Source organism: Schistosoma mansoni (genome assembly GCF_000237925.1).
Source record: "Schistosoma mansoni, WGS project CABG00000000 data, supercontig 0013, strain Puerto Rico, whole genome shotgun sequence".
NCBI classification, from domain to species: Eukaryota; Metazoa; Platyhelminthes; class Trematoda; order Strigeidida; family Schistosomatidae; genus Schistosoma; species Schistosoma mansoni.
Genome location: NW_017386025.1, coordinates 311,865 through 337,443, shown reverse-complemented (window position 1 = coordinate 337,443; position 25,579 = coordinate 311,865). Strand labels below are relative to the sequence as shown.

The following is a 25,579-nucleotide window of genomic DNA, read 5'->3' as shown; positions in this document are numbered from 1 at the left end:
CCTCTTATTTATTCTTGTCAATTTCTTGACCTGAACTCCTTTAGGGTTATCTAGTAGGGTAATATGGATAAATTCCCCAAGCTTTTCCAAATCATGCGTTCGTCTGATTTGGAGATCAGGGTCGTTTGATTCTAGCGTATTACTTACGATAATATTCGATGAGATAAGGTTTTTCCCAGCCACGCTAGGGTGGAGTTCTGTTTTACTTTCAGACCTTGGTTATGTATTTTGCGACTCAGAGTGGCAGTTCGCCAACGACTTACTAACCAAGTGAGTCCCGCCCATAGCTTTTTTTCTCTCATTTCTTTGTCTCCGTATTGTCGTCCACTTTTTCCTTCACACAGGACAGCTACGCCGCGACTATTACAAACGATGAAGGTTTTATCCAACTCTTTAGTTCCTACTGTAAAAGCGTAAATACCCATATCAATACCAAGTGGCACTTAACTCCTCGTTAGTTTTAACGGAGATTTTACTATTTTGTCAATCACATTCTGGTGTCCAACACTTCCCGCAAAAGCAAGTACCACACTGACACATTCTTCACTGTCAGTACTCGTGTCACCAGCGCAACCATCATGATTCTTCTTAAAGGCCAAAGCTAGGAGGCCCGTAGCCTCCTAGATCGGTAAAATCTTATTCTGACAGCAAAATATAAAAAACCAATGCGAGTTAGCCTTCGAGAATCCTTTCTATGAGGTGGGACTTAAACAGGTACACATCCTGGTGAACCATACTCAACATTGGTCACACTGCACTCCTCCTGTAGTGGTATTGGCCCTAACTACTTAGACCGTACACCAACATATATTTATATTGACTTTCTAAAACAAAGTAAAAATAATACTAAAATCCACACCCACACAATATAGATTGTTTTCATATTTCTAAGCACAAGATACTTGTATTATTAATATTATTATTTCCTTTATTCTCAAATAAAAGTTTGTTACATGAGGCATGGTAGTTTGCAGGCAAGATCAAATCGTTCCAAAAGCTACAATTTTCACTGCAGCAAATTACTCAGCTGTGTTGATATTCTGTAAGAAACGAATGTAGATAGTTTTAGTAAGAAACGTAATGTCAATACCACAATTGATCATTATTATTATCCACAAACATCTTATGGCACATAAGTGTTGTTAGGAAACCATTTCGGGTTTCTTCAAAAATGCAAAAATACTCAAGTTTCAACAATGTTAGCATTACATTTGCCATGTTTGAAAAAGGAAGGAAAAGGACAATCAAATATTAGTAATAGATTAGTAATAACAAATCAGGTTCTGTGTAATTGGTAAGAATTTTGAATTGATTTTTAAGAAGGAAAGGAAGAAACTGAGGAAATAGAAATAAAGGAGACGCGGAATACGTAAATAGCTTAACACATAACAAGAATAAACAACTATGTATGCAACGCAGTGAGTAATAAAAATAAAATAAAATAAAACAAATCAATAAGTAAATAACTTATTATTGTGGTAAGATGTGGTGTTAAAATAAGTGCTTGTGCAGTCATATTTTGGAGTGATGCTATGATAATAATTATTATTATTACGGGCCTTGATTAAAGAAATAATCATACTTACCACAAAACGTAAGAGAGCACAACATCACAAAGGGAGATAGGGTAGCGTTACTGACCAGCAAACATGATGGTGGGGAGATAACTTCAATCCACCCATGTCTGTAGGGCAGACATTTTGTTTAATTACGGCTCCTTGTGTCAAGTGGGATGTCACGAACAAACGGTATTGATCCTGATTTATTGATGCGAAACACCTTTTCAAATCGTGTTTAGAACGCTGAATCGGTTTCACTTCTTACCGAATAATAATAATAAACTAGACAATTTGCTAAAAACGAAGCCTGCTCAGTACACTATAAATTCTAAAAACAAAAAATGGGCTCTACTAGCTTCGACAAAGAAGGGAGACAGCCATTTGTGTATCAGAGTACTGTTTCCAGCACTATATTTTATAACTACAGATGATCTCATACTTTCAGCTTCTTTCTGAACCATCTTCATTTATACCGTTCCTTATCGACTCATACCTTGTTCACATTTATTTTTAGCATATTAGAATGGTCTTGCTTAATAAGTAATTTAATAACAGAGAAAATTTTCAACTAAGAAACAGACTAAGTATTCATACCTTAACTATTCCTCCATGAACATTGTCTACTCTGCTTCTCGTCCATTCTTTTCCTTACGCCCTTTTTCAGCCCCCTTGAGATACACCACCGAAAACAGATACGGAGTGGATGACTCCGTCCTGCACCGTTATTAAAGCCTCAGATATTTTAGAGGGATATAAGGTTGTGGTTTCTAGAAGCCCTTAACTTCACACGGATCTGTTCTCGACTACTAGTTGCATGTCGCAATGCAACCACCATAAAGAGAGCCAATTGTGGTATTGACATTACGTTTCTTACTAAAACCATCTACATTCGTTTCTTACAGAATATCAACACAGCTGAGTAATTTGCTGCAGTGAAAATTGTAACTTTCGGAACGATTTGATCTTGCTTGCAAACTACCATGCCTCACGTAACAAACTTTCATTTGAGATTAAATTATTATTATTGTATAGAGAGTAAAATGTTAAGAAAACTAGCAACTGTTTTTTTCTTGTCTGCTTTTTTTCATCAATCGATGCCTGCCATACAGTTTTATTGTGAAAGTCTGAGTTAGCATGTTATAGGTTGTCTTAGTAGAATAGCTAATCCAGAATAAAATTAGAAACATAAGTCTGGAAGGTGAGCATAGAAGAACAGCCTCAATATCACAGATTGGTTGGCTTGTTCTCAACCATAAGGAGCCTGATACAAGCAAAGTGTTCTACCCCACAAACTTGGGTGGATTGAAGTCATCGCGCACTCAATCAATGCTTGCTGGTCAGTAACTCCACCCTCCCTTTTGTGATGTCAGTCTCATTTAAGCATTTTGTGGATTACATCATAACTCACACAATGCTCTGTGTTTCACATCCTGTTGAAAAACACCATTTCTAGAAGTACCGTTTTGCAAGCTAATCAGGCAGTTACAAATTAGGGACTGTGAGTATGGCTTGGATGCAATGTTTTCATTGACTATACTATGAAGTATAGGTTGCCAATCAGAGTATAGGCATTGAGCATGGCGTAATGTAGGATAGCTGTTTACCAAAATAGGCGGAAATGTGTGGAAATATATTATTTACAGATAAGGTAAGGAGTAGTGATGGGTAACATGTTCCATAGATGCAAGACCACTGGTAGTAGTAGGCAGTCGAATGTGCGGTTCTTTTGGCTTTTTAGAACATTAGTGAGCGTCTCTTAGCGACCAAATGTTGATAGGTCCAGTGAGTTGCCTGTCTACTTCAATTAAAAAAATTAGGGAGGGGAAAGTATCTAATACAACTACAAAGTAGGAAAATAAGGCAATTTAGTCTACATATGTCTGTGTGGGACGCGGATGTGTTCGGTTGTTCTAGATCTTTGAAAGCGAGGGCTTGATCGATAAGTCTTACAAACCTATGTAATTTATCTGCCATGTGTATTTCAGAGGAAAGACTGTCCCATATTAATGCAGACTTGATGAGGAAGAAGTTTTCCCGAGTTTTTGATCTGTATTTCTCAATTTTGTCCGTAGATACATTGTCTCGAAGGTTGTTTTCATGTGAGTCTTTGTAGAGAACTATATCGCGTGTGTAATAAACAAGGTTTTTGAAATAGAGAATCAAGTTAGACTCAAGCCTTCTTTTCCAGAGGGGTTCTAGTGCTAAGATATGGCATCGAGAACTGTAGCCAATGAGTGAGTCGTTCTTAAGTATCTTTCGAGTGAAATCTCGTTGTATCTCCTCCACCTTAAGTATATCGGATAGGCATAGGTTGGAAAATAAGAACGAGTATTATTCGGCGATAGGTCTTACACAGACGTCATAAAGAATGATTTTAGTTCCGTTTTGAAAGAAATTACGAAGAATAAAGCCAAGCAATCTCCCTATTTTAGATGCCTTAGTTGAGACATGTTCTGAGAAGTTCAGACTGTCTGAGTAATGTACGTCTAGGTCAGTTACTGATGTCAGTCTGGGCAGTGAATTTTTGCCAAGTGCTAGTTTTATGTTGAGAGACGTGTCTCCGATACATGGCCAGCCTCATTTCTCTGTGTTGAGCTCTAACCTCTAGTGTTTACACCAGTTGTCTACCATGTTGATTACATGTTGGATTGTTTACATAGTACTACGTACACCACAAATGTCAGTTTTAAAGATGACTTTTAAGTCATCAGCGTAAAGGTAGGTCTTACCAATGGTAATGCACTTGCATCTATTGTTGATGTAGATTATAAAGAGCAATGGACCTAAGACATTACCCTACACAACACCTCTGGTTATTGGTCAAGGTGTAGATGTTGTAGAGTGAATCTTAGTTATTTGGTATCTGTTTGCGAAGAAAGGCTTGATCCATTGCATTAAGGGGTTTAAGTAATTTTTTCTGGCAGTTGGTTCCTCAGTAAGTGCTATGGAACTTTATCAGTTTGGCTAGAGATTTGGCGACAGTCAATTGTGTAAATCATCAGTGTTAGCAGTCGATAATCATATGAATTGCACTCACTTTATGGACTTATGAACATTCAGCCGGCCGAAGGCATCATACAGTACACAATCTTTAAGGGTACTATGTGAGCTGTGTTGATTTCACATACTTAATTTCAAAGGGATTAATTTGTAGCTTGTGTTTGACCTAAGGCTCACAACTAGATTGTATCCACGATTGTTTCTAACTATCCATCTATAAACACGAATACGGATAACTGATCCACTAGGTAATCAGAACATTGCGTTTGTGCCAGGACTCTAACGGCTAGACTTCTGTTAAACCAATTTTTCCCACTGGTGCAATGTGACAAAACCTTATTTTATGCAAATAACAGTTCTTATACTTTTAGTTGTACAACTAAAACCTACCACATATTTGGCTTTTATATTTGATTATTATTATTGTGAGCAGAAAACCCTTGTGTTATTAATACTTTAAGCTGCTAACCACAGACTAACACCACGAATTTCAGTGTGGCTTGTTGGGACACTTTGGTGCACTAACGCATTCTTTCATTTTTTCTCATATCTTAGTAACTTACGGTCAGCAAACATCATATGAGTGTGAGTTCTGCAATCAGTAGCGCTACACATCCACGCCCTTGAACCACCATCCCTCCGAGTGCCAGACCACGCACTTGACCATTAAAATGCACCAGCTCCTAATGGACTTCCCCACAATATTTCCTTACATTGATCGATTAATGACGGCACTTATGGCAAATAGAACGTATACCATTGTAAGGAGCAAACCAACTCAGTTCCTGGGTGACTTTGAGGATTGGAGTCTTACTATAACGTACATACTTACATCAAGCCAATCAAATGATTATTCGGTAACATTCCCATTATGTCGCTGACCCTAAGAAGCCTACTCGACTCTGGTATTCTTAGTGTTTCTGTTTTTTCTCAGTTATGCGTTCTAACTTTCCTGGTTAGCGAACAATTTCTACACCCGCGGTTACGAATGCGGTTATAGAAGGCGATCACAGCAGACTCAAGGTCATAAACTTGATCGAGTTCGGTGATGAATCCAACTTCTGGCAGGTCCACACATTTACATTTTCTCAAAAAAGCAAATTTCTGTTTCCAAGCATTTCCACACTCAAGACGTCTACATTGTGTCTATTTCCTTTCAGACTAACATTCCTTTCTGGAAATCAAATGCTTAGGTGGAACCGGACATTTCTCACTCATAATTGTATATTTCCTTTTGTACCTGATTATTTTATACGAACAGTGGGGCGATTCTTCAGGTTTGACTGACTTTAGTTATCTCTTTTTTCAAAGTGGATTCTTTTTTACTTCAGGCTTGAAGGGAACTTAAGAGGAGGATGAGTAAAGACCTTATAGCCGGATAGAGCATGTGAAAATCGTACCTTACGAACATGGTATTGGGTAGCCTGCTTGCAGCACTCTCTTGGATATTCTTGCTTCATTTTCTTGCCCTACATTTTCTTACGTGCTCTGATTCTCATACAGAAGACACATCCAGCAAGTCATAAACGATAATTTGTGGAAGAAGGTAACTGCTGCAAGATGACATCCATGGAGCATTGCTGATTACTGATAGGGCGTTGGTCGTCATTATTTGAAAGTCGAACATCAAATAAGCTAGTGATTATCCTTCAGAATGAGGAAAAGCAGAACCGACACGTTTTTTTGGGTGAGTTGATCAAACCGACATTCTTATGGAAGTTGATCCCAGGGGGAAGCTAATGTAACAACTTAGGTTGATTGGTTAAGAGCTGACTTCAAACATCTAAGTAAGTATCAGAATTTTAGAGCTTAATTTACCACTCACTTCCTTATTTTGTATAGGGATTATATTTCCTATTATTTTACATTTGATGTTGGAAATCTTTATGTGTTTAAGAAAGAAAACCTCGCGTCCCACACCACCCTTTTTGGATTTTAAAATAAATACCGATTCACTTCCAGTCTGATTTCTTTTTTTGGTAGAACTTTGGGTTCTCGCCAGCACGACAGTCTCATTAGGACGGCACTAATCAGTTAAGATCCAGTTAAAAGCCGTTTACATTCTGTTAGACTACCAGCACTCATCAAGATGAGTTGGTGTGGGAAGTGACGCCTTCCATTCAACTCCACCTATGATTCTTCAGATTGTAGCCTGAGTATGATTAGAGAGAAATTTAATCACCAGTCAGATGACCACGAGAAAGCCAGTTCGGCAGATATTGTGGAGCCAGCCGAATATTTGGATGCTCGGTTCTTGTGTCTAAGAGGAGATAGTGGTCACCCATGTAGCCGATGGTAGCTCGTTGGCCACAGGTCAGATAATGGTGACTGTTTCCCTTAAATTAGAATAAAAGACCGCTGATTTCGGGTCAAAGTCAGCTTCCATAACAGTGATTCATGACATGTTCGCACACAGGACTGTCGTTTGTTTAAGGTGTCTATTTGAACTGTGATCTTGTCTTGATTCGTGCTGATTTCATATTGGTTTATGTATCAGTGTCTAACGAGTTTGTCGCTCTAGAGGCACTAATGTAAGCTACATAATTATGGTTTTAGCTACAATCACGTGTCAATTTCAGCTACGTTTAAGCGCAGCTACTAATTCGCTGGTTGATGGCGTGGATGAGCACAGAGGGTTTGTTACGAATACCACACCTCATGTAGCTTTATGAAACGTCCTGTTATAATATCTTGGGTTTCTTCAGTCTCCGTCAGACTATTTGAGGGGTGTCAGTCTTCCACAACAGATAAAAATTTCGATAAGAAACAGGTACTTAAATAACAAAATTTCACAAGGTATTCGTCACACTTTTTTCTTGTCCGCTTATTCTTTTTTGACGAAACATTTTATCCCTTTTATTTTTTCACAAAAGCCCAGACAATTTTTGCAGAATATGCAATTTTGGGTTTCAAATTGTCTCACTTATAACATGAAGCAAATAGGTAAGTAGGCTGGATAATACTGAGAACGACATAATAATTTGGCTTGAAGACGGAGTCATTTCATTAACTCCACGTCTTTTCCGTACCGTGGTTAAAGTAGTGAGGAGATGAACCAAATCCGACGACGTATTAGTTTTGAGAAACCTAAAAGAGATATAAATTACGTTCAGACAATTGTTAATCCTAAGAGTGCAGCGAAAAAAGTTAGTAGAATCAGATCGGACAAAAAGACACTCATTGACTGAGATTTTCGGCATAGTGGCAATGGATGGCTTGAAGCCTTTGAGAAAAATCTTGTTCACTGAAAGAGACACGGAATGTGGCAGCTTACTTCAATCTCCAAAACATAAACTGATAGAAGCCTGTAATTTGTTGTCTAATACATCCTCATGTCTACACTAATTTGAATCGTTCATAGTTACAGTGTCAAAGAAGGTGTGGCTTATCAGCCATTAGATGTAATATGAAACGAAGATAATAATAATATATTTCTACAAAGGCAGGTACACGTAGCTTTTACAGGCATGATCTACAAGTTACAACATTTACTGGTTGACAGTATGCATTCCAAGCAGGGTTGTTAAGTAAATATTATCTGTAAAAGTGAATAGCAGTTCATTCGTTCATATATACTGTGTAGTCCTCGAAATGTTTTCCAAAGGGGCATCGCGTCCACATTACACACCAGACCCAATCTCGACAAAATTGTGTTGGGATTTTTGTCGTGCTAAGTATTTATGCAATGCAACTTTTTAAGTTTATAGTTGTTGTAAAGTAGACTTGTGGAGCGCTTGGTGTGAACTATGACTCTGAGTACATGACCTTGGGAAAGCGCGTACGCTGAATTTGTTCCAGACGTCAGAAGTTCATAGCTTACCCTCAGAGCAAGATGTCACGATTCTTAAGATGGAAACTTGTCAAGGGAAGAAATAAGGCATGGTATTTGTTTATGATTAACGAACAATCTGAGCTTTCGAGGTTACACAGTTTCACAATTGATATATAGCAGAGAATGAAGTATTTTTAGCCCCAATTTATCACCATTATGCTGACCTACATTTTGTTACTTGGTCTAAACGTAGAGGATGGTCTAACAAAGCAAATATAATTCTGTCAGACTGAATTAAGCCCTTTAAATAGAGTATGAAGCGTTTTTGAGTCAATCGCGTTAAGCTGTAACGAAGCACAAACTTGGTAACTCATTTGAGAGGTTATAATGTGGAAGAAAAACAAACAAACAATTTATACCAAAGTTTAGAAACACCCCAACAGTACTTTCAGCAGTATACAGTCAAAGGTTTCTGTGGTACAAAATCGCTTACCAAATAGTAAAAGGGTCACCAAAAAAGTTCAAATTGCGTGAGAGTTTATAAGTGTATAACCAACAAAATAAGGTCAAATGCTTATCTACAAAGGTCCGGACAACCATTCCCGGCAGTCACTCAATCAACAGTAAGCTGCTCCACTCATGACCTTGAGTTTAATCAAACAAAATAGCTGTTAGTAGTTCTACATCAACTAAAATTTGTGAAACAGGTGCGTTGTAAGCTCGATTATGTGTCAGCAGCTAGTAAGAGAAAACACGAGTATGGTAGGCAGTTCATTTATTAGATGGGCAGTAAACAGCATATTGATCGCAATGTACAAGGAGGTCCGACACGACAAATTCATCGAAATTTCACAGCTAATAAAAATTACTTCAAAAATATGTGAGTGATCAGAAAAATTATTTCTAATTTAGGTTCAAATTAGCCACACATACAAGAGGAAAGCAACCCATTTTTATGGAATTGGGACAGTTGCTCAAAATAGCTAAATAACACTTCTTATGTTTCGGCGTGTTTCACTTCATCAGTTAGTCATTGTGACTAAAGATGAAAGCTCATAAACCAAGGGCCATCTCCATTTTGTCAACAGCCATCCGAACTGCTTGAACTAGTAAACTGTCACAAGATGTATATTCAATATTTTCTTAAATTCGGGAGAATAATCATCTGTTTTTCTGTGTTTTGTAAGATGGCGATATTAAGCACTTTCCTCCACCTAATGTGGTCTCTCAGTTTATCCGACTTAATGCTGAAAGCATCAACGTATGGAACTCCAATCACGTGCTAAGGAAGTTAATCCCATCTGTTGATGATTCACTGAGAAAGTCGATAGTCAGCTGACAAGCAATTTATTCTAGGCTTGTAGACATTTTTGGAAGACAAAAAAATGAGGGCATATCGGATGCTAATTTATCACTTAGTAATTAAAACTGTGATCAAGTCAACTCTGGTTCTCCTATATAACAATGGAAATAGGTTTAGTTTAGCCAGTCGAGTATCATACAGGAGCTTTGCTATTCCGGGAATCAGCCTAGTTGTAGCTCCTTGGATCTTTCTCAAAAGCTCCATATCTTGTCGTCGTTAGCATATAACAAGGCCTCAAAACTGCACCTTGCGGCACCCCGCCAAGTATGGTTTCCCAGCTAGATAAATTTCAGTTCACCCTTACTCTTTGTTGACGCCCAACTAGGAAGTCCTTCATCGACAGTAGTAAATCGCCTCCAATAATGATATCACTCAACTTATATAACAGCTGGTTGTGAGGAATTTTGTCAAAAGCTTTGTTGTATTTAACGTAGGCCATATCTTTAAGAGAGCACTAACTTTCGCCGGCTACTAATAAGTTAGTGAGACATGACTAACTTGCTCTAAAGTCATTCTGCTTTTCAGAAAGAATTCTGTTTTCGTCGAGACACTTAAGCATTTACCCGGAAATCTCCTCGAAAATTCTGACGACCACGCTAGTTAGGTTTAAGAGTCGATGGTTCTCAGGTTTGTGTATCGTGCTTGTTTTGAAGATAGAACTTAGTGTAGTATTCTTACAGTCTTTTGGTAATCGACCTTGGGTTGCAGATAGATTGAAACATTTGTATGAAAGGTCTGCGACACAATTTGCTAATTCTCTTAGTAACATAGGATTCATTTTATCGTATATCATGAACTTCCTTATATCAAGCTCATTTGACAGACCAAAGACATCGAGTTCTTTAATAGTCATAGTGTCCAGTGTGTGTAGCGAAGTTTGTATGAAATGAATTGGGAGGCATCTCTACGGTATGTAAGTAGCTAAAGTAATTTGAGAATATCCGATCTTTAAAATAATTGATCTCCGCTAGTGATGCAGTATTACTGTCACCCCATAACGCTGGAATATTTATTAGTCCTTTGACCTATGTGTGGGCATGAGCGTTTGGGATATTCTGTGGATTCCTTGACAAGTTTTACTTCGTAAAACTTTCCAGATCTGTGGAGGGTTGAGGTTAAAATATTTCAGGCTTCTTCATACTGGGATCTTGTCTCATCATTACCCATCAACCTAAATATCTCCGACGTTATTCTTCTCTTATGGAGAAGATTGAAGACCTCCTTACCGAACCGCGATGGAAATTTTCTCGTCTTTTGGTGCAGTCCAAAGGGTGTTGGGCTCAGTGACTTTTATGTACAAATTTCTGAATACATCTCATACCGTTTTAATCGGTAATTCTTATTCTGTTGTCTAATATACTGAGAATGCTGGATGTATATTTTGTATATTTGCATCCCAGACGTTTGGTCTGGCTTGGGCTGACACATCCTTGTTAGTGATGACTATACGGAAATCAAAGATTGGAGCTGCATGGTCAGTTTTGCATGGGGGTGGCATATAACGGAGGCTTGTCAGGTCATCCTCATAATGGGTCAATATGAGATCTAGTAAGTATGATCTGGAATCCGGATCTCACCTAGTTGCTCCATTCACGTGTGATAACTATATCAACTAGTTTCTTCCAGGAAGAATTTTCTGACAACTCAGTCCTCAGATTTTTCCAGTCAACCGTAGATGAAATTAAATCTCTTAAGTTTAGACATCGACCACTTGATGAGTAAGCCTTGAAGCGGTTTACGGAGACATCATTCACCCCCACAGTTCGGACTGTGGTAGATCTGACCAATCAGCCGCTCTTGTACTTTGCAACTCAAGTGGCAACTAACTATTTCACACATCCCACTTTCATGGGATGCGTTATCAGTGACGCTAAATGGGATGGCATTTCTAATGAAAAGAGCTACTCCTCCTTTACGCTTATGGATTAATGTACAACTTTCAAAATCAAGTTCCGTACCATCTGGGGACTACATCAACCAAGTTTCCGTGACCGCGATTTCATCCGGCTTGGTAGAGTCTGTCTGTACATCTAGCTCCCAATGCTTGCTGAGCAAGCTCCGGGCATTTGTCTATTCAAACGGCTTTGTGATACATACAGAGTGGCTCGGGCCACATTCTCTTTCGAAGCCTTACTACCTGAAAAGTTACAGTTTCAAGGTCTTTCAGGGCAGCATCTAACCTTGCATTTCTTTCTTTCGGCTCATCATCCTTTTATACAATTTGAGAGCGGCAAGTCTTTACGGACAAAAACTCCTGACCATTTCAGTTCGTTTCCATTCTGTAGTATTACGTTCCTGTTATTAGATCTAGATACTACTTTCTGCAGCCTGGTTTAATTCTCTTTCAAGCCCACTTGGTTATGAAGGTGCCACAGATGTTGTAATTTGACAACACTTTACCAGTAAAACCTATCATTGAATTGCGCCCACCCAGTGAAATCAAAAGTCAGAAGCGAGGAGGTTGGAAGATATATTTGATAGATTATCCATATATCGAGGAGTGACTGATGTAAGCTGGCTAGTGAACGCAGGAGATGTTGAGCACGCCTTTCAGACTGATCTGATGCGGATGCATGATTGAGCGCTTTTAGCTAGGGTGGTCAGCATCCAATGTCGAACACTTACAGAGCTATTGAATTTGGGGGTTTATTTATCGCGACAGTTGCCTGGTCTGTAAACCGTTAGCAGGGCATTATCTGGTTCAGCAGCTGTTTTGTCAACTTAATGTCGTGCTTAAAACGAGTTCTGGGCTTCCACTCTTTTTGACTCGATAAAAGACTACTGATGTCACTGTTATCAGTCTTCAACTTCTCAGCTACTGTTTGATGGGCTGGCCTTCCTTTAGCAGCCTCAGGTTGTTTCTTATTCTTGATCCATATCCATTCATCAACTTTCATTGAATATCCAGTCACAGTCGCGTAACATGCACAGTGCTATCCTGGATGATTGTTGATGATTCGGGTAGTCAGGTTGTCGTTTTTCCTGATAGAAACAGGCCTAACACTGACATTAGGCTTTCTAGGCGTTTCCTCCCCGCTACCATCTGGAGGGTGGGGAAAGAAGATCCGTGCAAACTTCGTGCTACCATCATTCGCACTCAACGCACTCCATGCCACTTTCCACAGGGTATCAACAGCCTGAGCGTTGGGAATTGATTTTTTCGCACTGTCCAGTAATCAATCAGAGGTTTTCAAAAGAAAATAGACGCAAAAACACTCAAAGTTGAGAGGAACTGATGACCAGAAAAGGCGAAAAACTATAAATTTTTAGGCCCAAAGTTGCAGACAAATATAAAAAGAACCATTTGAACTACAATAAAATGGGCTCAACAAGGTGAAATACCACTGTCCCTTTTAGATAGCTCGTAGAGAACAACTCTGACTACGTCGAATACAAAACTTTTTTGAGTTTGCCGCCTTTGTGAGAATGCGTTAGTTTTAGAGGTCGATGGACCAATCATTTTGCAACCTTTTGACCTTCAAAAGCTCAGTCACCTCCATCATGAGTGCATGACCTTGCTACTTAATCCACGTATCTGTAGATAACCATTGTGGCGATCAACGGTTGGTGGCCTACAGATTTGTTTTCATGTTACATTAATGCGAATTACACATCTGGGGTCCAGGCTTTCCTAACGGCTGCTGTCAATTTGTGTACTACTTTTAAGATAGTTACTGATTTTAATGGGGTACTGTTTTTCATTTGACCAGGATATGGCTACACATTGTCTTTGTAATGATTCCTGGAGTTATTGATCTGATTTTTCTGCGCTTCGTTATCCCCTTTGTATTGTTCATAGTTACCGTCGTGCGGTACAATGGGTTTTCTTTCACTTATTTATTGTTTCTGCTCGCTTGCCCATTGCTTGCTCGTCCGAAGTGTCCCAGATCTACAAGTAAGCTTGAAGTAGTTATCATATTTTCGTAGCTAAAGTCCAGGTTTATCTCATCTTACTCATAACGTTAAGTTGTATTTTCACTTTGTCTCACCCAACGCTGCATATAGTTCTGACTGTTGCTCCACCGTATGAAAATGCACTTCGCACATGTAAGTCATTTAATCCTACTTCCAAAGTTATTCATATAGGTGAAGAAGCATCGATTGCTGCTCAGATTGGCGTCCAAAGACTTGAGGGGATGCTTCCCTACCGTGCAATGCGACTTGTGTTACCAGATATCTTCATATTGTCAGTTGCAGTTGCTTCGTTGGTCTATTTCAGTAGAAGACGCCGAGTTCCTTCTGCACTTTTGTCGTCAACTAATGCTTTATCGGCTGTCGAAAACAGCATTGTATCTCATAATAGTGACGAATCGGAACATAACCCTAAACCTTCGTAAGTTAAATTTGCTCACCACAATATAATACACATCAAAACGTTTAGTGTTGCGAAAAACAAACAGCTGGACCGAACTTACTTTAATTTTACCAGGCTGTGGAACGAAAACCAAAAAAGACTGTGGCGTGCTTGGGCTATGGATTCGTTACGTATGCTAATAACAGTACTACTTGTGTGTTTTGCTGGAATAACCTCACCTTCGTTGCCATCTTGCGTTTATCTTTTATCTTTCCTCTCTATATGTACATATTGGGCCTGCCGAAATAAAGTCAGCTCAACGCCATTTGCTTCTTTACGCATTTTCCTCTTGGTGTACAGCGGTTTACATGTTTGTTTGTACTACCTATATCAGTTTCCTTTCTTCCAAGCATTCTGCAAGGATGGAAGTTTTTTAGCACGGTAAGATATAAACTAGTTCCTTCTACATTAAATTGCACACCTCATGTAACACTTCACTACATTTAGTAATCTGTTTTATATTGACTGACTAGCTATATGAATCGAGTAACAATTGTTTTAGATGTATCAAGCTTAGATAATCACCATTGCTGTTATTGTAGTAGAAAGATGTGGTTTCCCGTTTATTTGAGCTCTTTTGACTGACTCCCACTAATTGTAGTAAATCATTCTTCGCATGAAGAAATTGGTGCTTAATTAGCTGTCCGATTGCGTACATGCATGTAAATGATCAAAGTAAATGCCGAATGAAGTATTAGTTTCAACACTAACACATGACACATCAAGTATTTGTGCGGAAATCCACAGTGGCTTTGGTAGAATGGTGACTCCAGTTAATAGTATGACCAAAAAGTTTCATCTTTGTTTACATCTTTCTGCCTACGTAGAAAAATTACTATAAAATCACTACTTACTTGTTTCCTGAGTCTTGCCTAATAAAACCCCACATCATAAGGTTGTATAATCCTTAGGGCTTTATCCGTGAGATCATAACTAACCAACCGTTTTTAGTCTCAGATAATGAGTGTAAGACACATCGTTTGCAAGGTTTGTTGAAGTTGTGACCAGATCTGCTTACCATCCGACCTACGTCAGTGTGTGATTGTTGAATAAGACTAGCTTGGATAACACTGAATGGTTCTGTTAGGTATCAGTGTAGACGGTAGCGACTAAAGACAGTTTAACATATCATAAACCTAACTAGAAGTAGATTTGTAAGTGACATGGATTTCTAGAATGGAGTGAGGGAGTTCACATTCGAGGATAAAACAGTACGTGACTGCAAATCAGTATGCAGTACTCTTGTCTTTAGTTAGAAAATTCATTTGGTTGATTTTATTAAACACCGCTTATATTATTTTGAAATATGATCATTATCAGGATTTGGATACTGTATGGTTTCTTGAGAGATTAGGTTGAATGGTTGTACAGTTTAAGTGGTATTGGTCCGGTGGTAGGAAATGCGTTCCTATGTGAACAGTCAAAAACTAAAATTACTCAAGATAACAACAGGTATCTTACTATAAACAGTAGAGTTTGACTAAGTGATGTATGTGGAGTAATAGACTTCTAAAATCAAACTACATAAATAGCAAAACGTATCGGTTACGGGTTTATTTCTACCCTAAAGTTGTCTCCGTATATCTTATCCATAATTTCTAGCTAACATTCTGCACGCATTTGCGTCTTTTTTTTATCACACTAAGCCAGTAATTTAAGTCGCTATCTATTCCTTCTCGATTTTTAGTTGGTTTAAATGGTTACAATCCCCAAACCATCAATTGTTTGTAGCATTATTTATTTATTCGAACATAAATATTAGTACAATGGGGCACCAAACACATGCTCCACACAATAACAGTATGGTTGTGAAAGGATAATGTAAGGTGTGCATAAAAAAACAGCGAACAGAAATTAGTATATGAGAGTGAAATAATAATAGTGATAATACTAATAAAAATGGAGAAACATTTCAGTTAGGCGCAACCTAAATAACAAAAACAGATATGCAAAGTGGGGATCAACACCTTTTTATCTGTTTTACATTTCACATCAGAACAAGGAGAAAAAGTCAGCAAAATAGGAAGCGAATGAGCGAACATAGCAATAATGACTAGTTCAATTATCACAAACCGGTTTATATGATTTATAGTTATTCCGTCGCTCTTAAAACTGGAGAAACTTCAGTATTAAGGCTTAACTGTAATTTCCGTACGTTACTGCATGTTTTCTGAGTATTAGTTCTTTAAGTGGTATCTACATTTCAAAATACCACTCGCTTAATGTATAATTTTATCTCTTTGATTATAGGTTACTTGGTTTATACCATATTATGCACACCTCATGTAAAAAACCCGGCGAAATTATATTCCCAAGTAGTTTTCGTGTTGTAGATTGTCTGGCTCCACCTATTACAATGTTACTGTACTATGTCTTGGTGCTAGAAACTCGACGCTGGTTAGATTCACATTTTAGCGTTTCTTCACAACCGGTAAGCCTTCGTAACTTCTTATAAGACTATTCATAATCCTTGTAAAGTATTTATCAATTATAGGTGATGAGTATATGAAGTAGCTCTACAACCATCTAGGCTTTTCATAACTGTCTATGAATTACACATTTTTTGCATGTGACGTAACACACCTAGTTAGTTTGAATCAAATGAAGCACCATGATTACATTTCTCTTTCGTCAGTCTAAATATTGTTTAATTTTTTTTAGCAAGTGACCATGCACTCTTACTACCATACACAACTCGACGTTATATTTGGCCAAATTACTTCTGCTGTTCTACTACTTGGTTCAAGTACAACAGCCATTCATAATATTTTTAAAAAATATAATAGTTCTAGGATGTGTGAACTGCTAGAATTTCTAGTTTATTATTAACCATTGGTTAGATACAAATGGCTATATGGCTGAAAATTTTCTTTATAACATAACTACAAATTACCATTTGTACCAGATTGTTAATATGATATTTATTCAACGAAATTCAAGTGAAAGTACATTTTAAACATCAATAATTTATCTCACAATTGTTCTGATACTTGAAAAATTGATAATTTAACTTTTAATTATTGCTTGTAATGAAACAGTTTCCTTGTTTGATTTCATAGCTATTTCGGAACAATATTAAGGATTCTACATTCCAAAGTGAAGTACCACCTAACTGTCATGATGAGAATGTAAGTTAATTTCACACTGTTATATCTCAAATATGCGACATTGATATCAAATATTTTCAAGCTACACATTGAACCAAGTTTTTCCATCTTCAGATTTTACTGATTTACGATAGTCTTATTTAATTGGATACATTTGAACTTTTTTCTAAATAAGTCGCTACGTAGTCTTGTAAAACTCAGTAAGAAACATCACAACCCGTTATGGATCGGATTTCGTTTTTAAAATGGCAACTACATGAAATATTACTCCTTTTTTAATGTAGTGTAAGGCAAGCATTTTGATTTTTGGTTGGATTCTTACCAGATCAATTTATATATTCGGGGGGACTTCGTAAATGTAATAAAGGTTTTTTGCTTGTAATGATTTATGCCATCCTATTTATCTAAAGCTTACGATATTTCTAAGTATTTGCTTTTTGTTCTCTATCTCTGTACCAGATGGTTAAAGTATATTATAGAAAATCGAATTATTCACGTTTTACAAGTATTATTTAAGGCATCCCAGTTTTCAACCACGATTAGTAATTGTTGGCATAATTATAACGGTTAGTAACTACTAAATTTTCAGTAACCCCTACCATTGTGTTACTCTCTTCATGCACTAAAAAACACAAATGGATAAATCTTTTAGGTGAATATATGAATCTTCTTTATATGTTTCTCTCAATTTAAATCCGAATAACATTGTGAATTTGGAATAAGTGGTACTACGTTTCCAGAAATTACTGGACTGTATTCATATCAGTGGCGTATACAGCCACTGCCAAGGAAGCTCTACTCACTGCCTTCCCGTGGTGGGGGTGTTGTTTGCGGAAATGAGAGGACAAAAAGCGAATTTACGCCAATTTAACCGGGTTGGTGGACATGGAGGGTCCACCTGGGGGAAAACCCTGAATCCAAACCAAATGTGTACATGGGCTTCTGGATCCTGAAGGAACAAATGGCGTATGAACCTATTGTTAGTCATCAGTTACCATTAGACTGCATTTCCTAACGTTGCTCCACGCCGTGTGGATTAGACCTCCAGGTTAAAGTCTCAGGGAGTGGCCGCCTAAGAAAACCATCTGCTTTGGTTTTGGCCCCCGGGTAGTATTCCAGTCGTCACACAAGTCTAATGACGGTGTGGTGTATATATATATATATATATATATATATATATATATATATGATATATTTGGAGAAATTATCCCTGTATTCTTCGTGATCCAGAAATCGGTTGAAGCCTTGTATTCAATCTGGTATCAAGGGTGAGACTCGCCTTATTTTTTGAAGCGATCCGATTATAGATTCAAGTATTTTGCATGCATCGATTCGAGCCACATAGCAGATGTGCTTTGGTGTATGTTATTTTATTTTATTACCGTATTGGTCATTTATCGATATAAGTATAAACCTTTGCTTTTATACTAGGTGGGTGTTGTGAATAATATACCAACTACTAGAGAGTCAGTATCTCGGGAAAACTTACTTAATCCTGCAGTTACTTTCTCAGATTCATGCTCATCTACCAATTTGACAACCACAGTTTCTGCTCTGCCTACTGACTGTGGGAATGAAAACATAACATGTAAAGATCAATCTTATGCGGATATTAATAACTCGGAGTTGCATCCTGACCAGAATCTCGCTCAGAAATGTAGTCCTTCAAAACAATGTACGACCATGGATCAAAAAGAAGAATCTTTATCTCTTGGTATAAGTCATATTAGAGGGGAAGTGTCAACAGATTGCACAAGCCACGTTCCAAAATCCCTTTCGCACCAGGTTACTGTACTACATCTGGAACCAGAAAATAATTCTAATGAACAATTTTTATCGCCTCCTGTAGAACCTCATTTTGATGCTTTATTTGGCCTTACTCCTCCTTTTGCCACATACATGTATGGATGGTCTGGAAATAATGTTACTACAGAACGTCCATTTCTGCTCAGTTTGCACTATTCAGCAATCAAGAATAGTTATATTCTCACGCTTATTGCAATGATGGTAAACCTTCTTTTTACTTGTTTGTATGTCTGTTCAACAAAATGTTTGACAATCTTTGTAAATGTTTTCTATGAAGTTCTTTACGATTTTGCAAACTTGTTAGTAAATCTGCAGTCCTCTTCTACAGTTTCGTCTAATTAGGGTACTTAGAACAATTTATCTTGACAGTTGAAAAAAAGTACAGTTTCCCACTATGGAGTGCGTCGCCACAGCGAAGCGGAGACAGAAAACAAATGAAAGTAAAAAGCTATTAAAACAAAAAAGACCTCATCGAAGGGATTATACAATGTTAAATGTGTGGAGGGAGCGTGTTTTGTCAGTGTAACGCTATTATTTTGAGGGGGGTTACCCTATGTTCAGTATGTAGACAAAGACTATACTGTAGATTTGGTGCCATAACGTAATTCTTTTACTATTTGTTTGTTACCTGGTCCTCTTAAACATGCAAAACTTTGGCGTAAAATACTTTGCTTTGTGATGTGAATTCTCTTCGTAAGTTAGAGATCTTTATAGTTTTATGTTTAGTAGTTAAGTTGTCAGGTAGATTTTTACGATTAATCACCATTTATCCTTTCAAAAGGCTTAGGTTGATAGCTTTCATTCAATTCTAAAGTAACTCACAGAAATTTACGTGGCATATAATTTAGTTATCTTGTTCCGAGTTCTTTGAATAAATAGGTCATAGAAACAAAATTTTTGTTGACAAGGTATTTGACTACAAATCACTGTCCAAGGTACATCAATTTGTGTTGGTAAGCGAATGACTGATATCCACTCAACTTGGCGTCTTGGTGCATCAAACGAAACAGCACTTTCAAACTCCATGATACCTTCTTACTGTTGGTCTACTTTTGTTCTACTACTTATGTGTTTGGTTATTCAATTTTCTGTATAGAATAGCTTTCGTGAGCACATGCTCATTTCTATAGATCATTAATTTTCTTTTACCTGATTGTGATGTATAAGAGTTTTCTGTTTTTTTATCCGTAGGCTTGGGCTGTTGTTTATCGCAGTTGGCTTTCATTCATTCTGCTTTTATCTGCGTGCATCCTATGGATTGTTCCCAAATCTAGAGCTGCATGTTTATATTCTAGTCCTTTGATTGTCCTCTATGCTATTGTTCTAATTCTAATACAGTATATCTATGGATTAAATTTGAACTCCGACGAACTACCGCAAGCAGTGACACCCGATGGTATTCAACTATCTGAATTGGGAATGCAGAGATCAGATCACTGTGTTGGCGCTCTTGCTCTTCAGGTAATATTTATTTTCAAAGGAACTTTTAAGAATATACAGTTTACTTTATTTAAGCCGCTTATTAACCTCGATTGTAAAGTGCCATACAAACTTTCTGCTCTCATGTTAAGGCTTCATCGTTTGTCAGCTCAATAAAGGTGCGAATTTCTGAAGTAGATCTGTTGGTATGTCAACCACTTCACTTAAAATATTTCAATCGTGTGTGCAGACTGATCGTGAAACATGTATTTGAATTTAGAAATACAAAATTATATTTTATTTATCACAAGTATATTTTACTTACGCTATCAGATGGATTTTAAGTAGGAAATTATTTCCCAGGCAGTCTCCATGTGTAGTGAGTAAAAATACATTATACACACTAGTTGAACATCAACCATTCGGATTACTTCAGGTCACAGATCTCAGGTTAGCAACTTTCAGCAAAAGAATTTTTGTCTTGAGTAGTAAGCCAGCATCATAATTATACGTGCTTCTATATCAAGTGGAATGCTAGCAGCAAATTCATACCTCGTAGACCAAGCCTAAAATAAAGGTGATCATCTTCCTCTTACCAGTATCTTGTCTAGTTTAGTTTGAAAACAGAAGTAGAAGTAGGTATGTTATCAGTCATTCATACTGCAGATATAACATATTTATGATATAACTATAACTAAGATACACAGACAAAGCATTATTTGTTACAGTCAGTTGTCTCATATTTATCAATTCAATATCAGGAGACGTTTGGTTTTCTCACAAAGTTACCTTAGTAAACTAAATAAATTATTACGGTAAAACGAAAATAGATGGGCATTTTATTCATCAGTCTGTCCAAAAATTACTAATGTTGATATTGATGCTTGAAATTTCCTGACTCAATGTCAACTTGAATAAAATGTAAGTAAAATATTGTTTGTTTCAGCTAGTTGGTCAGAAAATTTATCATTAGGACACTAATCTAGCACGAAAACGTTTTAATATAAGCTGTTTTCCCCGTTAGTTTTTTCAAAATGTTACTAAGATTTATAAAAAAAGTATCTATGACCATGTAGGTACTGTCTAGAAAATTATTATAATGATGGCACTGTAAACAGCAGCCTGTTTAAACATCTGGGCTACCTGTTCCTGTCATCTAGATATTTCAACAAGTTATCTAATTTTGTTCATTTTAATACATCATTATGCCTATTAATCGCGCAACCTATTCAGGTGCGTTTCTGAAAAGTGTAAGACCTTTCGCTGTAAAGGCTACAGAAGGCCTAATCAGAGATACCGTGGTTGCTTGCAATATGTAGCGAGAAGAATGTACATTATCCAGATGTCGATTGACTGGGCTGCTAACTTCTAACTGGAGATCACTCAATATTTATCGTCAGGAAGGACGAAGAAATAAGAAACGGAAACTTGTTGAAGTACTTTGTGCTGAGAATTCTATATTGTACCGAAAATATAATATTGAATAAAGCTAATAATAATAATAACAATAATAATAATAACGGAGCTCATATTAGATTGACATCTGAGCCCCAAAATACCTTGTGATGTATATTTTCAGCTAAAACTATTCATGGACTTATCCAGTCTTGTAAACTCTTCATGGTAGACCAATTATATCAAGAGTAATCGCATATTCGAGTCAGTTCTGTTGTCTTAACAATAAAGAAAATGAAGAAAAATTCAGCCGTTGTGATGTGTTTGTGGAGTGTGATTTCCTAGGATAGTAAAAAGTGATAGTCCCAGAAGCTAGTGGAGACGGATTGAAGTGGAGTTTAAACGTCACCTTATTAGGGTATTGTTACGTCTGACCGATTGTGCACGCTATATTTGCTTCCCTAAGCTAGTCCCGTATCCCCGAGCTAGAACTATACAGCAACTTGAAGACCAGAGAAAAAGGTACAAAGTATGACGGAAGCGCTTTGCTACAGGATTCATTTATGTACAGAAAATACCGGGGTTTTATAGTAATTAAGAGACTTTGAGTTTCCATAGTAGCAGTGTGTTAAACAGCCAATCAGGATCTCGTTATTTTAGTAGCATAGCTTCTAATTAATCGCTGATTGGTTGGGGCTCTTTATGAGCCTTTGGAGGCTCTGATAGAGTTTACTGTAAGCCGACTTAACAGGTATGATGTTGAATGTCATGTACTAAAAGCCAAGGTTAACTGATTGCGATAGTTGTAGGCTAAATGGTAACGTAGTGTAAATTCTGTAGTCACTATCAGTCGTCATGTATAAATTTATTATGAATGGATTATCTCGGAGAATTGACGAGTTTTTATTAATTTTTCTGACTTATCGGGTTATCGATCAAGATGAATTATACTTTCTGGGGAAATCGTAATCACCAAAGGTGGATAGATATTTTCTTAGCGTCTCTTTAAGTAACTGGAAATTATTGTTACATTGAGTATATGAGTAAAATATAATGTAAATATAAGCTCAATATCTTATAATTTCTCTTCTTTTAGATAGGTTTCTTAATTTGCTTTTGGTTGACTTTGAGATTGTTTGTAATGGAACGTGCAGCCAAGCGATTATCAGCACATCATCAACGAGTTGTTTTAAAAAGTGAAGAATTACAAACAAGTTCAGGCTCTACTCCTCTTCCTCGCTTTCAGAAGTCGCTGCCAACTATCTTAAAGTTTCGTAGACGAAGTAATAAAGAAGATGGAAATAATATCTTGCTAACTCCTTTCTTAAATATGGCGGACGATTTTCAAACACATACTAGCTATAATGCTGCTATTTATGGCCCTGCAGCGTCTTTCGGAACTGTAGACAATAATATTTACAGGCGATTCAGTAATTTTATTCGACTTTAAATTCAATTATCCCTATAATTTGTTTAAAACTGTTGGCATACTTTCATTATAAGGGAGAGTAATTTTCTATATAGTTCAGTGCTTTGTGTCGGTACAAGTCAATTTCACAAAAGTGAGGTTATGAAACCTCAAATGATAATTTCTACATTACGGTTGCTATGTAGGAAGATTTTGTAATATGTAACTAGATGACACTTGGAGGTTGTTAAAATGAATCGGTAGAATACTGATCGACGAACGAAGTGCCATTTCTTTGACTGCTTTTATTAGTTTGGATAGTATCAGATTTTAGATACCGTTTGAACTACTGCATTTTTATTTTACGATAAGGTTCTCTATGCAACATTTTTATATGCAATTGTGCTATTTTTAGTTATTCTATTCCATAGTTTAATAAGATTTAACGATCCCCCTAATTACGTTTGACATATGTATACTTTTTGTAATTTCTTCTTACGAAGTGTTTCATTTTCTTTTTTTTTAGAAAACTAATAGATTAATTTCCTTAACATAATCACTAAAGTACCTGTTTCCTAGTCAATTATTTGAAGACTCACACCACACTCTACTCACTTTGGTTAATGTGTCTTCGTTGTTTTTATTACTGTAAAAAGCAGTTAAGAACAAATAACTGTACTTGGTAGATGAGTTACGTTAATATTGTTCCTCCATTTACTGTCTATCTGAATCATACCATACCTTATTTTAAGCACACGTTTGGAACTAAGTTGGCAATAATTATATGCTCTTCTATATTAGGATGATTGTTTGCCCAACATGTCTCATAATTGAAACGAATAATACACGTGTTATCATACTCCATACTACGTAGTAACCGAATTATAGTGAAATGTTTATGTCCTTATAATAAGTTTTTTCGATTGGACATTTAGATAGTTTTATTGTGTTAAGATGCCTTTCGTTTAAATTTACAAATAAAGTGTAAATTTACACTTATACATAAAATATAAGTAATGCTCACATCTTGTATTTCTTTTTTTTCTATTTCATGTCATAGCTGAATTTATGCATTCTTTATGCGTAAAGTATTGGATTGTCGTTTGTTGTCTGAGTATGCTGTTGGTTTCTGTTCAACAGCCTGTCGTTGTATTTCGTATTGTTTACATGGTTATGCTGATTTACTTCATGTTGATTTTTCAGGTGAGATAGAGTCAGCAGAACAACGTTTATTTTCGTTTACTTAGACAAATATAAGAGATATAAGAACTCTCGTCTAAATTAGAGCGAATAGTTTCACAGTATTTGAGCGCCGAGTTGATGTAAGACATTATATAGGAATAATATATATTTGTAAAATCTCAGCGAATGAATTTGTAGTAAATCCAACGTTTCGTCTGACAATCTGGTCCAAGCTTTTTCAAGGAATTATAATCAAACATCAAAATTATCGAATATAAATAGGTACATGGTTCTCCGGGTTCATTGTACACTGAATAGGTCGATAATTTTGATGTTTGATTATAATTCCTTGAAAAAGCTTGGACCAGATTGTCAGACGAAACGTTGGATTTACTACAAATTCATTCGCTGAGATTTTACAAATATATATTATTCAAATATAAGAGATTTTGATAAATAATCTTTGTTGATACAGAAGGACGTAATATTTCGGTGTTATGTTTTTCCCATTATTCTAAATTTACTGGATGTTTGAAACCATTTAATTTTCCCTTAGTCCTGGCATGTAGCTGGAGATTGTATTTCTTAATGGTAATATGTACTTTTTCGATTCAGTCAGTCACAACGTAGGACCAGGCACATATGCATCGGTCCAAGTTTCTACACCTCATTAGCACAACAAGACTTTTTCAATTGCTGTTATAATAACAAATATTTATAAATTTAATGAATCTGCTTTTGTCAATTACTGTCTGTCTTCAATTCCCTGTAACTATATGACGTGAAGTATCACTATAAACTTTTTTTGTCGCACCTGATTGATCAAGGTATATTTATGATGAAATTGTTGTGGATTATACTATCGTATATTATTTTGAATACTTTATTTTACTGCAAATCTATAAACTCATAATTCTCCATTTTTTCAGATAAGTTATACTATTTGGCGTCGTCAAATGTTATGTTTTTGGTGGGTCATTGTTGTATATTCTATGGCGATGCTTTTGTGTATTTATACTTTTCAATTTAATGAGTCACCCAGTTTTTGGCAAAAGAAACTACATCTTTCACCTGAGATGTAAGTTTATATTCTGTTTCTTTGAAATGATGTTTCATTGTATAAAGGTTGCAATATTTTATTTCATGTAAGATAAAGTAGGACACTGATAAATTATGAGATATATTCTACTTTTTTTCCCTCTTTTTGACACTTT

The 25,579-nt window shown here is 36.6% G+C and overlaps 1 protein-coding gene across 1 annotated transcript in view; it reads left to right on the top strand.

The window, feature by feature from the left end:
- Positions 1 to 7,766: 7,766 nt before the first annotated feature.
- Smp_136560 (hypothetical protein) overlaps positions 7,767 to 25,579 on the top strand; it is a gene marked incomplete at both ends in the record, with an annotated part of 48,059 nt that continues 30,246 nt past the window's right edge. The window contains 9 exons of the mRNA XM_018790818.1: positions 7,767 to 7,866; positions 13,781 to 14,027; positions 16,299 to 16,479; positions 17,108 to 17,176; positions 18,587 to 19,162; positions 20,153 to 20,422; positions 22,872 to 23,205; positions 24,244 to 24,386; positions 25,295 to 25,443. Coding sequence (XP_018645840.1) covers positions 7,767 to 7,866; positions 13,781 to 14,027; positions 16,299 to 16,479; positions 17,108 to 17,176; positions 18,587 to 19,162; positions 20,153 to 20,422; positions 22,872 to 23,205; positions 24,244 to 24,386; positions 25,295 to 25,443 — 2,069 coding nt within the window. The remainder of the gene's footprint in view (positions 7,867 to 13,780; positions 14,028 to 16,298; positions 16,480 to 17,107; positions 17,177 to 18,586; positions 19,163 to 20,152; positions 20,423 to 22,871; positions 23,206 to 24,243; positions 24,387 to 25,294; positions 25,444 to 25,579) is intronic.